The 14,776-nt window shown below is 28.2% G+C and overlaps 3 protein-coding genes across 5 annotated transcripts; 2 read left to right on the plus strand and 1 right to left on the minus strand.

Annotated features, from left to right (window-relative positions):
• The first annotated feature begins 459 nt into the window (after positions 1-459).
• On the plus strand, positions 460-6,055 carry LOC123267358 (PMS1 protein homolog 1-like). The gene is made up of 7 exons (XM_044731933.1): positions 460-870; positions 945-1,065; positions 1,467-1,631; positions 3,019-4,181; positions 5,124-5,229; positions 5,303-5,835; positions 5,906-6,055. Exons 1-7 carry the CDS (start codon positions 733-735, stop codon positions 6,011-6,013), a joined length of 2,334 nt encoding a protein of 777 aa, XP_044587868.1. The 5' UTR covers positions 460-732; the 3' UTR covers positions 6,014-6,055.
• Positions 6,056-6,302: 247 nt separating this feature from the next.
• LOC123267364 (protein stunted-like) lies at positions 6,303-7,577 on the plus strand. Of its 2 annotated transcripts, XM_044731943.1 has the most exons (4): positions 6,303-6,454; positions 6,641-6,771; positions 7,063-7,088; positions 7,348-7,442. In XM_044731943.1, exons 1-3 carry the CDS (start codon positions 6,426-6,428, stop codon positions 7,074-7,076), a joined length of 174 nt encoding a protein of 57 aa, XP_044587878.1. In that variant the 5' UTR covers positions 6,303-6,425; the 3' UTR covers positions 7,077-7,088; positions 7,348-7,442. The 2 variants fall into 2 exon arrangements, with proteins under 2 accessions (XP_044587878.1, XP_044587879.1); XM_044731944.1 differs by lacking the exon at positions 7,063-7,088 and having other exon boundaries at positions 6,304-6,454; positions 7,348-7,577.
• LOC123267361 (negative elongation factor D) lies at positions 7,279-14,772 on the minus strand. Of its 2 annotated transcripts, XM_044731938.1 has the most exons (5): positions 12,570-12,616; positions 12,439-12,448; positions 12,075-12,250; positions 9,706-11,237; positions 7,279-7,535 (listed from the first exon to the last, which is right to left on the minus strand). In XM_044731938.1, exons 1-5 carry the CDS (start codon positions 12,599-12,601, stop codon positions 7,501-7,503), a joined length of 1,785 nt encoding a protein of 594 aa, XP_044587873.1. In that variant the 5' UTR covers positions 12,602-12,616; the 3' UTR covers positions 7,279-7,500. The 2 variants fall into 2 exon arrangements, with proteins under 2 accessions (XP_044587873.1, XP_044587872.1); XM_044731937.1 differs by lacking the exons at positions 12,439-12,448; positions 12,570-12,616 and adding an exon at positions 14,586-14,772.
• Between the last annotated feature and the right edge of the window lie 4 nt (positions 14,773-14,776).

Genomic DNA, 14,776 nt, shown 5'->3' on the forward strand with positions numbered 1-14,776 from the left:
GTAAAAGAATTTCTAATTTGTTTTTTTTAATAATTGATTTTTAATAAAAATAAAAAAAATATTTTCAGATGTCTGCTAATTTTATAATCATATTTATTATTATAATACTGAAATCAGCTGACATCTGAAAATTTTTTTAGTTTTTATAAAAAATAAATTATAAAAAAAATTGCACTTTTTTTTTTAATTTCTAAATGTGCAATTTTTTAATTAAAATTTTTTTATAATGTTCTTTTTCTAAATTTAACTTACCAAATTTAAGGATTCATCACCATTTCTTCCTGCTATTTATTTAATCGAGTTTGTTTCTGGCCTTCGGCTTTTACACATGTTAATTTTTGATAAGTAATTAATAACAAACTTTTTATCAACTTTGAGAAAAAATTATTTGTAAATGTTAATTACCGGTATTAATTATATAAGTATTTATTTTAATGATTATTGATTGGAGTGATTAATAAATCGATGGTTTTTTGGTTAGACTTTAATATCAAGTTTTGTAGAAACAAATCAAAATTTATCTTCCTAATTCGATTAATCTGCCGAATAATAAAATATTCAGACTACCACGCCGCAAGCGGTGACAACTTGAACTAATTTTTCAAATCAGCCGGCAAGTTAAATTTCTGACAGCTAACTTCACTCCGGTGTTTGTAAACAACCCGCCGCTTTTATTTACGCTCAGAATTTTTGAGTTTTTAATGATTTATTTATTGAAATAATTTTAAAAAAATGTCAATCAAAGCTCTTGATGGAAATACAGTCAAAAGACTGACCACCACGCAAGTAATAACGTCTGTGTTTAGTGCTGTCAAAGAACTTGTTGAAAATTCTCTGGATGCTGGCGCTAAAAATATTGAAGTCGTTTTTGTAAGTATTTTTATTAATAAAACAAATGAAAATACTTTTTAATAGTTATTTAATTTTTTAATTATTGACTTTAGAAAAATAAAGGATTGTCAGCGATTGAGGTTAAAGATAATGCGAGTGGAATATCAGCTGAAAGTGCAAATTTAATGGGATTGCAGGGTTATACGTCTAAACTGACAAATTTTAATGATCTAGGTATTGTTAAAAATTTACTTTATTTTTTTTAAATTAAAGTTAGCTGTCACTTGACCATTTTTTAATTTTATTTAAAAAATAAATTAGTTGCAAAAAATAATTCCATTTTTAATTTCTACATGTCAATTTTTTTTCTCAGTTTTTTTAATGACTTAAACGTTAGGAGACACTTGACCATTTTTAATTTATTTTTAACAAACAAATTTTTACAGAAAAATTACTTTTTAAAAATTGCATTTTTCGTTTCTTTAAATTTCTACATGTCAATTTTTTTCTCATTTTTTTGCCATAATTTTTTTGTTAAAAAAATTCTCAAGTGTCTGCTAAATAAATTTTCATTAAATTTTTAAAAAATTGTCACTTGTTATTTTTTATTACTAATAATTAAAAAAAATTAATAGAGTCATTAACAACCTATGGATTTCGTGGAGAAGCACTTAGTTCACTTTGCAAAGTCTCTAAAGTCCAGGTAATAACACGGACAGTTGAAGATGACGTTGGTAGATGCTATACTTTGGATCACAATGGAACAGTCACTGCTGTTCAACATTGTCATCGTACTTTAGGTAATTTTATTTATAAATTATATTATAATTAGATATAATTTTTTTATTTAAAGTAATTTTTTTTAAATTAACTGATCAGTCAATTATTTTAATTTTTGTAAATTTTAGTTTGATTTTTATCAATTCTGTAATTGATGTTTGAAAATTATCAATCGAAAATAAGACAAGTAGATAATTTTATTTTCATGTCGAAAAAAATCCTTATATCTAAGTAATTGTCAACTAGCAACCTTACAGTCACTATGTGATGTGACTGTCGTGACTTGTGAACTATAAATAAATAAAATTTTGCTTCACTAAATAATGATTTTTGTTAAATTGCACCGTACTTTTTTAAATATTGACGTTTTTAAAGATGTAAGCTCATCCTGATGTTACACTCATCAAGAGCTTTCATTTGAGTACCCACATGCATTTTTGTATATTTTTCATGTATATATATATATATATAATATATATAAATTTATGAAATATTGATGTAGGTACTCAAATGAAAGGTCTTAATGCGTGTAACATCGGGATGAACTTATATCTTTAAAAATGTCAATATTTCACAAGATACAAGGTAATTTCTTAATTATTGATATTTTTAAAGATGTAAGTTCATCCCGATGTCACACTCATCAAGAGCTTTCATTTGAGTACCCACATGCATTTTGATATATTTTTCATATATACATATATATAACATATATAAATATATGAAAAATTAATGTGGGTACTCAAATGAAAGGTCTCGTTGAGTGTAACATCGGGTTGAGCTTATATCTTTAAAAATGTCAATAATTCACAAGATCATTTCTTAATTATTGACATTTTAAACGATATAAGCTCATCCCGATGTTTCACTTATCAAGAGCTTTCATTTGAGTACCCACATGCATTTTCATATATTTTTCATATATACATATATATAATATATATAAATATATGAAACATTGATGTGGGTACTCAAATGAAAGGTCTCGATGAGTGTAATGTCGGGGTGAGCTTATATCTTTAAAAATGTCAATAGTTCACAAGATACAAGGTCATTTCTTATTTATGTATCTAAAGATAGAGCATTTTCAATTGAAGCCTAAATACTTATCATAATAAATTAATTATCGGTGATAATAATATGAAACCTTGAAGAAGCGGAAATTCAAATCAAGACCTTTGCAATGACACTAAATTTCACTGAAAAAACCGATTTTACCATATAATTATCCTGGGCACAAAATTTTTCTTATTCTCTTAATAATATAGATTATATTAAGAGACTGAAATTAATTCATCACATTAGAAATTTTTTTAAACATTTTTTTATTGTAATTAATTTGTTACAAAAATTAAAAAAAATTTCATTGTCTACATTACGTCTTTAATAATAAATTTTTAATTCTAGGCACAACAGTGAAAGCAGAAAATTTATTTTACAACATCCCAGTACGCAGACAAGTAATAACCGACTCAAAAACAGCCAACAAAGACATCAAAACCACTAAAAAGTGGTTGCAAAGCTACGGAATCTGTCGTCCGGAAGTCTCAATAAGTTTTATAGTAGACTCCAAGAATCTTTTTCTAAAACACGCGAAGCCAAATTACAGAGACTGTTTAATAGAAATATTCGGCAGAAAATTAGTTACAAGCTGCGAGTTCATTACTCACCAAGATAATAAAATAAACATCGTACTGACGGTCCCCAGGAAGGACTTATCAGATCTACATGAAGTCTGCAGTGCAGAAAACTCTCATATATTTGTAAACAAACGCCCTGTTTATTATGACGAATTAGAAAAAGCGATTGGCAAGATAATCGGCGAGTATTTCAAAGATAAATTAGGTAGGAGTAAACTGTGTTTTTTTCTGCGCATCGACGTATCTCCATCTGAGATAGACGTCAATCTCGAGCCGAACAAAGTCAAAATTTTGATGATCAACCAGTCGGGTGTCTTGGAGCTTATCAAGAAGCTGCTGGTTGAGTATTACGGTCTTGAAGAAAAAACTGATGAGCAAGCTGGATTGACTAATTCAGAAACTATCTCTTCGCCGGCTTATTTTGACTCTACTTTTAATGACAGTGAAACTGAGGAAGAAATGAGTAATAAAAAAAGGAAGCTGACGAAAAAAAATTCTAGGAGTTCGCTGAAGAAAAGTAAGTTGAACGATGATGATAAAGAAAATGTTTCGAGAGAATTTATAGAACCAATTGAAGATACTGTTAAAGAAAAAGAGAAAGATTTTGGAAATGAAAGCGAAATTATTGAAGACGTTTTGAGTCAGGTACCAGTGGTTGATCTTGGAGAAGATTTTTGTACGCAAGAGATTATTGATAAGCCGACTTTGACTATAGAAGAAATTGAATTGTTGGAGAAAAAAATGCTGAGTGGGATTTTAACTTTTGATGAAGATAATGTTTCAAGTACACCTGATTTAACTAGTGATGCTCCAGTTAGGACTGATGCACCTAGTGTGCCTAGTACACCTAGTGTACCTAGTACACCTGATACTCCTAATACTCCTCAATACACTTTGTCACAATGGAGTAAAGGACACTTACCGATTCAGGTAATGTAACTGATGTTGAAATTTTTTATCTAGGATCAATTCAGTGGTTCATTATCTACATTATTAAAAGAATAAGAAAAATTTTGTTTCCAGGATATTTATATGATAAAATTGCATTTTTGTATTCAAAAATGCTCTATCTCTAGATACATAATTAAGAAATGATCTTGTATCTTGTAAAATATTGACATTTTTAAGGATATAAGCTCACCCCGACATTATACGCATCGAGACCTTTCATTTGAGTACCCACATTAATTTTTCATATATTTATATATTTATATACATGTATATATGAAAAATATATCAAAATGCATGTGGGTACTCAAATGAAAGCTCTTGATGAGTGTAACATCGGGGTGAGCTTATATCTTTAAACATGTCAATAATTAAGAAATGACCTTGTATCTTGTCAACTACTGACATTTTTAAAGCTATAAGCTCATACCAGTGTTACACTCATCAAGACCTTTCATTTAAGTACCCACATCAATTTTTCATATATTTATATATATTATATATATGTATATATGAAAAATATATCAAAAATGCATGTGGGTACTCAAATGAAAGCGCTTGATGAGTGTAACATCGGGATGAGCTTATATCTTTAAAAATGTCAATATTTAAGAAAATACAGTGCAATTTAACCAAAGTCATTATTTAATAAAGAAAAATTTTAATTATTTGTCACAAGTCACGGCAGTCACATAGTGACTTTAAGATTGCTAGTTTTTAACTAATAAATTTATTATTTTGTGAAAACTAACTTAGCAGATATTTAATAATTTTTTTAACAAATAAATTATAGCAAAAAAAATTGATATGAAATTTTAAAAAATAAAAAATGCAATTTTTTTTAAATTAAAAAAAAAATTTATTTGTTAAAAAAAATAAAAAATCGTCAAATGACTGCTAATTTTAATTTCATATTATTTCTAGGGAGGAACAAATGTGGTAATTGGTAGACCGAGTCCTGGGAGTCAAAAAATTAAATCCGAAGCAGAAAGTGGTTTTCAAATCTTCTGTCGAACTAATCACTCGCAAAGTTAATAAATTTATTTAATTAATAGTAGTTTAATTAAAAATAAAATTTTACATGTTGAATTATTTTTTTGTAGTGTCTAATGAAAGTCCAGGAATGAATCCAGTTGATTCTGCTGCCAAATTGGCGGAAAAATGGAGACAGCTAAGTCCTAGAGAACGTCAACATTACCGGGAACTAGGTCGCAATACGCATTTCCTTCTGGATACAAGTTTTGGTAACCGAAGTCAAAAGAAAAAGCTTCCGAAAGCTCCTGAGAAGGATAATAGGCTCATGAAGATGTTGAAGCAGCAGCTTGAGAATAGAAAGCTTGCGAAAGTTGAGGAAAATGAGAGTAAAAATGAAAATGAAAAAGAAAATGAAATTGAGAATGAAAATGGTACAGGTGAAAAAAATTATATTGCTACAGTAGTGCCTTTAAATATAAATATGGATGATATAAAGGATGCTCAAGAGGAGAAAGATAAAGTAAGTCTTGAAAAGTATCGTATTATTGGAAAATTGAATGAAGTTTGTTTCGCAACTACGAATACCCAAATTTGGGGATTTAAGTTAGAGTACTTGTTTGATAATTTGGAATTGGATAAAGTGCAGCGTCAAATTGCTGAGGTAGACTATAATAGTTATTTTATTTTTTTATAGTCAGAATTTTTTTTTATTAATTTTATTTTTTGTTTAGGGAGATACCAAGAAGATTGAAAAATATTTTAATCAATGGATCGATGAAAATGAGGATTTGAGAATTTTACACCGTATTTATGATTTGAGAAATCTTGATCCTTCGTAATGGTCATAAAATTCAAATTATCAATTAAAAAAAGAAAAAAATTTTATTGTAAAAAAATTGTAATAATAAAATTATTTTTTTTCTTTTAAAAAATAAAAAAAAAATTATTTTTATAAAAAAATGTTTTAAAAAATTGGCCAATAATAATAATAATAATAATAATAATATCTTCAATTTTAAAACATAATTTATTATTATTATTATTATTAATTTTTAAACTTATCAAATAATAATAATAATAATAATTTAAATTGTTAGATAAAATTATTTCCATTCTTATCGACTGTCAACTAATCAATACTTGAAAACTATCAATGTACAGTTTGTGCTGTTCTATAACCATAAAGAAAAATTATTTCTCACTAAATCGGTTCTGAAATAAATCCAAATAAATAAAATTAATTACTGAAAAATGGCTGCATGGAGACAAGCTGGATTAAAGTAAGATTATTAAATAATTATTCATTTGTATAATCAATAATTTGTACCACTTAATTAATTGTATCACTTGTCTGACAATTTACAAAATTATGTAACCTATCATTGAAAAATATTTCCTATTATTGACTTAAATCAGTAATTTTTCGCAATTTTTACTAAAAAAAAAAATATTCTTTTATTATCCAGCTACATTAACTACTCGCAAATCGCTGCGAAATTAGTTCGCCAAGCCCTGAAGACCGAGTTCCGTACCGCTGCTGCGAAACGTGATGATACCAGTGTTAAATTCACCCACTGGAAAGAGGGTAAACCAGTCAGTAAGTGTCTCAATTCAATATTTAATTTTTTTAATGAAAATTAAGCTAGCCGACATTCAAAAATTTTTTTTTAATGGAAAAATTACAAAAAAAAATAAAATTTTACTTGTAAAAAATTTGAAGTGTAATTTAAAAAAAAAATATTTTTTAGTTTTAGTTTAATAAATCTAAAAAAAAGTCAAAAACGTCGGCTAACTTTAATATTATATTTTTTTTTTTATTATTTTCTTATTAAAAATCTTGTTAAAAAAAATCCCGAGATGTCAATAAATTAATAATTAAATTTTACAGCTGAAAAAATGTGAACACATCATTTAGTAAGTTTTTAATTGACCTGTGTGTTGTTAACAGAGTTATTTTCCCAATTACAGCATTACAATTAACAGTCAATGAATGAATTAACCTCTAGATCTACGAAAGCTAGTTAAAATCTCCATCAATTATTATTAATATAAAAAAATAAAGAATTTAATTTAGTAATTTAACTAGCATTCGTAAATGTGGTACTTAAAATTTGAGTAACTTTATTCATCAACTTATCAATTATTAATTTTACAATTTAATATTTTTGTTCAGAAACCACATAAACAGCCTCGCAGATCGGTAGAGAGTTTCACTCATCCCACACCATGGTTATAAATATTAATTATAAAATATATTACCATCAAAATTAAAAAATAACGATGGTAATTCATTTATTTGGCCACATCAATAGTTTTATTTAAATCGTCATCTCTCAACCGGACAATGGGCTTTGCAGTGAACTAAAAAAATGTATAAATTATTAATAAAGATTATTAATTGAATCCACAACTCTATAACTAAATAACTAAATTAATTTTAACCCCTGACAGGCAAACATTTAGACAGAAATTTTTTTAAGAATTTTATAGCAATTAAATAATTATAAAAAAAATCGGTAATTATTTACAAGTGGGTTCTACCATTTTCATTTTCATTTTTTTGAGCGAAGTTTTTTTGTTTTTAATTTTGATATATTTTTTTTTGAGAAATAAATAAAAAAATGAACAATTAAAAAAGAAAAAGTTGATTACCACAATTTTAACAAATTTTCAAAAAAATTTGTAAATTTTTTAGAAAATTGTGATAGGGTAAATACCCCAATAGACGGACGGTTAAGCAAACTCTCGTGTACTGTTAAAAAAACTTTCATTTTCAGTACATGTCTGTTTATTATAATCTTTACTCTTATTCTCACCTTAATCCACCAATAAAATTAAAAAAAAAAGTAAGAAAATTCATCATATAAACTCAATGTCCATCTATTGGATAGAGGTCAGAAAATTGTCACCAATAGATAGACACTAAATTTTATTATTTTTTTTTGTTAGAGAAATATAAGTGTAATCAAATGTACAAATCTTACTTTTTTTTATTATTTTTAATAATAATAACAAATAACGTCCACCAGCTAACTTGCTTACTAGTGGTGGCGCTCTCGGAGCAAAACCCCGGGTTGCGGTCAACCAGTCAGATCGACAGCATTCCGAATTATCAAAACTTTAGAAAATTAAAAATTCCGCTACATTCAAAGTTTATAAAATACATTAACTTAAATAGAATACCAGCCGAAAAACAATTTTGCAAATTATAAAATACCGAGCTATTGAATATAGGTAAACATGAATCTTATATTCCTCAAGAGTTAAAATTGATTTAATTTCGAAAAAAGTTCGTTCCAACGTATATTCATCCGAATACTCATCCATACGAATAATGATTCGGCCGAAAATTATTCATCCAAATAAATGTATATTTACATTTTTCGGTTAAATGAGTGTTCGTCTGCTCATTCATTTTGGCGTAAAAACTTTCGTTGTTATGTTTTTTAATTTATTGAGACTTTGTGACTGAAAGATTCTATTAATATAATTTTAGTTATTTCATTATTCAAGTTTATATTTTTCGAAATTTTAAAATTTGTAAAATTAATTATTTTAAATTATATTTTATATTTACTTTCTAAGTTCTAGAAATTTATTAATTCGGAATGTTGTCAATCTGACTAGTTGACTGCAACCCAAAACCCCGAAACGTGCAATTTAAATAATTTTTTTTCTCACCTTGGGGCGGAAAGCGTCAATTTTCCTCCCGCTGCGCTAAACGAAAATGCCGCTTTCCGCCTCCGTCGAGGAGAAAAATAGTATACACACCACGGGCAGTAAATAAGAAAGCCTCAGATCACATGTTTATTGACCTCGGCTTCATCTCGGACAACAATTACATGTGATCTGAGACATTTCTTATTTTACTGCCCTAGATGTGTAATATACTATTAAACTATTATTTTAAATAAAAAGTTAAAAAAAAATTACTTTTCACTCTCAGAACTATATGTAGACATAAAAAAAAATAACGACTTAAGATTTTTTTTGTTCTTAAAACTAATGTAATTGCTTCTGGAAATAATATTTGTCCATCTATTAGGGTATTTACCCTATTCAATTTTTTTTTTTTTTTTTTTTTCAAATTCGTTTTTTTATGTACTTTTAAAAAAAAATATCTATTAAAAAAAGATAAAATAGAAATTTTATCCAAAAATATGAGAGCAGAATTTTTTTCCAAATTTTGAAGGCAAAAGAGCTATCGAAATCTTTATTTTTTTCTTTCACGATATTTTTTATCATAAATCACTTTACTAAAGGAGTTGATCCGCGGTAAAAACAAGCAGAATAAACAAACATTAAAAAATGTTAATTTTTCACCTAGATATTTCCAAAAATAGTTTTGATCCCACTTGTAAATAATTACCAAAAATTCCACTTGTAAAAATTAAAGAAAAATTATCAGTGGAAAATTTTCAAGATTTTTTTTTATAAAATTAAAAAAAACAGCAAAATTATTCTTTCTGAAAATTTCAAGATTATTTTTTACCTAGTTCACCTTTCAGGGATTAATAAAAAATAAACTCACCAATAAACTCAGAAACAAGATCATTTTCGCTATCCCCACGCATAGTTCCAGTAATTTCCTCATTTTCAACCATGGGCAGGAACATTTCCACAAACTCGGGCGTATAAGGCGGAGCGATGGCCTCTAGGACCTCAGTAACAAAATACCTAATCAGACTAATATCAGTATCATCTTTCTGCCAGCACTGCTTGATATAGCAAACAACTGGAACGACACATCCTCTACTGAGTAAATTAACCATGCGGTCAATCAGCATTTTCTTCATCTCCAACTGTACCAAAATTTCCAGCTCGTCTTGCTTGCTCTCAAACAGCTGGATCAGAAGCTGAAGAACTTTGGGATGTAGCAAGTGGTGGCAAGTGACCACTTCATCCAGAAGAGCCAGATGAACTGGACAGTACTCGGTGCTTAATTTAAAGTAAGAAGGTTCTGTGACAGTACATTCGACCCACCTGATGACTCCAACACTGACTACAGGGAACCTGATCGCCTGGTAGAGAGTGTTGAGCTCAGCAATAAGCTCCGTGGATCCTTTGTTGATGTTGCAGATATTGTGGACCTTCTCGATGGCCTGGATGGTGGTCTTCAGTTCGTCTTTATTCAGCTTCCTCGCGTTTCCTTTTTTCGGCAAGGTTTCGCAGACGCTAGCAGCGTAAGCTAGCAGGTAGATGTACTTGCTCTTGTGTTCGGGGTTGAGCTTGACCCCAGGCTTGAAGAGGACGTCGACAAGCAGCTCCAGAAACTGGGGATTCCTCACCAGCTCGATCGGAGGTGGCTCTGCGGAAGAATAGTGTCTGTAGAGGACGGAAATGTCCGCGGGGTTGAGGTTGTTCCTCGACAACATGGAAGTCAAAGCTTGGCACGCTGCAGGACTGCCAGCAGCACCGTTCAACGCCATGGTAATAGGCGTGACGTCGTGTCGGTTCTGTTGGGCGCATTTGGTGATTTCCTGGGACAGTCTTTTCATCATGAACCCGCCTCGGGGCTCCTGGGCGAGGATCTGCAGCAACACTTGGCTGTAAACGTATGTGTGCTGCCCGTGACAGACCATTTTGGCACATTCCTGGATGCTGTTCTGCCAGTTTTCGGTGCTCTGGAGAAACCCGGTGATAGCTGTCTTGAGCACCCGGGAGAACACTTCGATCTGCTGAGCAGCGGTGGAGATACTCGTGATCTCTCCCTGGAAGCCCGCGTCCGAGATTAGTTTGATGGTGAAGTTCAACATCAGGCAGTCGGGGTATTCTTCAGCCAGCCGGTAAATCAGCGATCTCCAGGTGTGGTGCTGGATCATCTCTGTTAACCAAGCGGGCGTCTCTCCCTCCTCGGTGAAGATTTTGTCAGCCTTTTTAGGGTCGAAGGTCTTCAGGATTACATCTTTTAGGTTGTTTTCTATCATCGCTCGCACGTCTCCCACGTCCACGCCTGCTATGAGCAGCCAGTCTGCTAGCAGGTTCGCCATTTGCGCGCATGCTGTGTAGTTTTGGGATAACAGTTCTATTACTTGCTCCGGGTTGCCTCCAGTTTGAAAGTACCTTGATTATTAAACATTTTTTTTAGGGTTTTATTTATTAAAATTTATTTAATAAACATTTTTTAGGTTTTTATTTTTTTAATAAAAATTTTTTATGACACTGAAGTTGACGGACATTAAAAATTATTTTAGAATTTTATAATAATTAAATTATTATAAAAAAAAAATCCACATGTGAAAATTAATAAAAATTACAAGTGAAAGTTTTTAAAAGCATTTTTTTATTGTAATTGATTTGTTATTGAAATTTTTTAAATTAACAGCTGACGGCTAACTTCAGGATTATAATTTTTTAGGTTTTTATTTATTAAAATTTATTTAATAAAAATTTTTCAGGTTTTTAATTATTAAAATTAATAATTATAATTTCAGAAAAAAAAAATTACTCAGAATAAAAATAATTTTCATAAAAAATTTCTTAAACAAAATAAAATTTTTTTAATAAAAATTTTTTAGGTTTTTTTTATTGGTAATTAAAAAATTTAATATGACTGAAATTAGCACACTTGACAATTTTTTTAATAACAAACTAGGTCTAGAAAATTATTTTTCAAAAATTGCACTTATAATTTTTTAGAGTCTCTAAAGAAGGAATTTTTAAAATAAATTTTTCTTGCTATAATTTATGATACTAAAATTAGCCAACGTTCTACAATTTTTTATTTATTTTATTAATTAAATTAGAACTAAAACATATTTTTTTTTTTAATTGCGCATATAGTTTTTAAAATTTTCTACACGTGAAATTTTTTCTTTGAATTCAGATGTCGGCTAATTTAATTTTCATTAATTTATTAGTTAAATTTCTAAAAATTTAATAAATTTAATTATTAAGTACCTTTTGAGCTGGGTAAATATTCCAGGCTCCATTATATAATCTGGAGTCTTAAATTTGTCCAGACATTGCTGAAGTACTTCCTGGGGATTGTCAAGCACTTCCTCGCTTGATGGATCATCCCCGCGATGCATGTCATCTCTCCAAGCTGTTCTGTCATCGTCGTAATCATTCGCCATCTATTTTTATCAACAAAATAATTAATTTTAGTTTTTAATAATATAATAGTATCAAAAATTCGATTTTTGAGGACTATTAAAAAATACTTTTTTATTTTCAAATTAATTTTTGAAGCTTAAAATTTTTTATTTACAATAATATAATATGAGTAAAAAATTATTATTTAATAGAAAAAATAAAAAATTACCTTGTAGTTTCTTGAATAAAATCCAAATAATTTTTTTTTTTTTAATAATTGTTAATAATAATTACAACCAATAATTATAATTAGAAGAATTATAATTACATTTGTTTAAAATAACTAAAACACAACTTAACCTTAAATCATTGTGTTCAGTTTCTGGCGCCATCTAGTTTAGAATTCTCATAAGTAACAATGACTTATTATTATAAAATTATTATTTTGTTAATAACATTTGTGTTTATTTATTACGCAACAATTAAAAACAAATTTTTTTAATTTTCGGAGTGAATAAATAATTTTAAATTATTAATTAAAATTATTCGTGAAGTTTTTTAATTATTTATAATCCACAGATTCGGTAGAATCTGGCGCCAAGTTCCGTTCAAATCTGCTGTAAACGGAGCGCCAGACTACCGACTGTGTTTTTATTGTAAGCAGAACGGTTATTTTGAGGTTGCAAAATTTTATTTAATTCTACGGTACTTTTTTTTCCTAAATTGTATATTATAACAGTAATTCATACTTTATTTGACTGTTATTAATTAATTATATTCACTTATAACAATTAATCTACTTGAAATTATTAAATTTAATCAGCACAAACTATAGCAACGCAAAAATTTCGATCCTGACTTTTTTTCGATGGGCAAGGTGATCTGCCACAGACTAAATAATTCGAGAATGCATAGTAATCCTTCATTAGATGGGAAACTACAGTTAAAAAAATATATTTCACAGCTTGCATCTACACCCGCCAGGGTGCGCTGGAATTATTTTTACATAAACTGTAGTTTCAAGGGGATAATCCTAATATAAAATTGAGATGAAATGTATGTGAAACCAATTTATTCGTGATGTGATCCCATAATAAAATTGAGATCCCATAATAAAATTGAGATGAATGTGAAACCAATGTATGTGAAACCAATTTATTCGTGATGTGATTGGTTGAAAATATTTATTCTCATTCTGATTGGTTGAAACCAAATATAATATACATAAACGACACATAAATATATCATGACCATAAATATGAGGCGCGCGCTTGCGCGCGCAAATTTGAATTCTAGTTTGCTATAAAAAATGCAACCAACGGCAAATTTAAGTTGGTACCAATTGTAAATTTTTATTATAATTACAAAAAATACTAAAATCCGAACAAAAACAGTTTCACTGTAAAAAAATCGCGCCAAGTCCACGTTCATAAGACTACTAAGAAAAAAAAAATTGTTTTTTTCTTTACAAAAATATATAAAATAAAAAAATAAAAAAATCCAAGTAACCGATATGATTGTTTATGATTTTCGGAAGTTAAAAAAAATTTTGTTATAAATTTAAAAATTAAGAAAAAAATTTTTTTAAAGTCCTAGTAAATAAATTTTACGAATTTCATTAAAAGTAAAATATTTTGCAACCGAGCACACTAAATACGTTCCAAAATTTTTTTCTTAATTTTTAAATTTATAACAAAATTTTTTTTAACTTCCGAAAATCATAAACAATCATATCGGTTACTTGGATTTTTTTATTTTTTTATTTTATATATTTTTGTAAAGAAAAAAACAAATTTTTTTTTTCTTAATAGTCTTATGAACGTGGACTTGGCGCGATTTTTTTACAGTGAAACTGTTTTTGTTCGGATTTTAATTATCCTGAAGTTAACTGACATCTGTCAATTTTTTGGATTTTTCTAATCACTAAATTTCTATGAAAGAAATTTAATAAAAAAATTACTTTTTAAAAATAATTTATTTTTATAAAAACCAAAAAAATATTAAATGTCAGCTGATTTGAGTATTATATTTCAATTATAAATTTAGTGACAAATAAATAATTAAAAAAATTATGAAAATAAAATTAGCCGTCATCTAAAAATTTTTATAATTTTTTTATTAAAGAATTATTACAAAATAATTTTTCCTTAGTTAAAAACTTCAAAAACTATAAATGCAATTTTTTAGAAGTATTTTTTAGTTATAATTTAATAAATTAAGTAAAATAAAAAAATAAAAAATGTCGGCTAACTTAATTAATATAAAAAAATTAATGTCGATAAAAACCGAGTTCTTAAAAAAATAAATTGTATGATAGCTAAAAAAAAATTAATAATTAATAAAATAAATTTAACACGCGATAATTAATAAATATACCTGATTAAATAACAGAACTGTCAAAAGAAATAAATAAATTGACATGAGACTCGGGACATTCCGTTACTTGCGTGTCATTAAAACATTGTATTGTCTTTATCTCTTTTGCTCTCTTAAGTAAATATGTCGCGTACTCAACAAGAGTGTGTAGAGGCTGCATTGGTGGCTCTTGGTGGGCTCGTTCTCTGCTC

This window comes from Cotesia glomerata, linkage group LG6, assembly GCF_020080835.1.
Source record: "Cotesia glomerata isolate CgM1 linkage group LG6, MPM_Cglom_v2.3, whole genome shotgun sequence".
Lineage (NCBI taxonomy): Eukaryota > Metazoa > Arthropoda > Insecta > Hymenoptera > Braconidae > Cotesia > Cotesia glomerata.

Excerpts from the sequence above, each read along its gene's own strand:
- LOC123267358 (XM_044731933.1), top strand. The coding sequence starts at position 733 with ATGTCAATCAAAGCTCTTGATGGAAATACAGTCAAAAGACTGACCACC. Across the intron at positions 1,066-1,466 it reads GACAAATTTTAATGATCTAG|AGTCATTAACAACCTATGGA; the intron begins GTATTGTTAAAA and ends AAAAATTAATAG. Across the intron at positions 5,836-5,905 it reads TGCAGCGTCAAATTGCTGAG|GGAGATACCAAGAAGATTGA; the intron begins GTAGACTATAAT and ends TTTTTTGTTTAG.
- LOC123267361 (XM_044731937.1), bottom strand. The coding sequence starts at position 14,630 with ATGTCAATTTATTTATTTCTTTTGACAGTTCTGTTATTTAATCAG. Across the intron at positions 11,238-12,074 it reads ATATTTACCCAGCTCAAAAG|GTACTTTCAAACTGGAGGCA; the intron begins GTACTTAATAAT and ends TTAATAATCAAG. Across the intron at positions 7,536-9,705 it reads TCTTGTTTCTGAGTTTATTG|TTCACTGCAAAGCCCATTGT; the intron begins GTGAGTTTATTT and ends ACATTTTTTTAG.
- LOC123267364 (XM_044731943.1), top strand. The coding sequence starts at position 6,426 with ATGGCTGCATGGAGACAAGCTGGATTAAA. Across the intron at positions 6,455-6,640 it reads TGGAGACAAGCTGGATTAAA|CTACATTAACTACTCGCAAA; the intron begins GTAAGATTATTA and ends TTTATTATCCAG.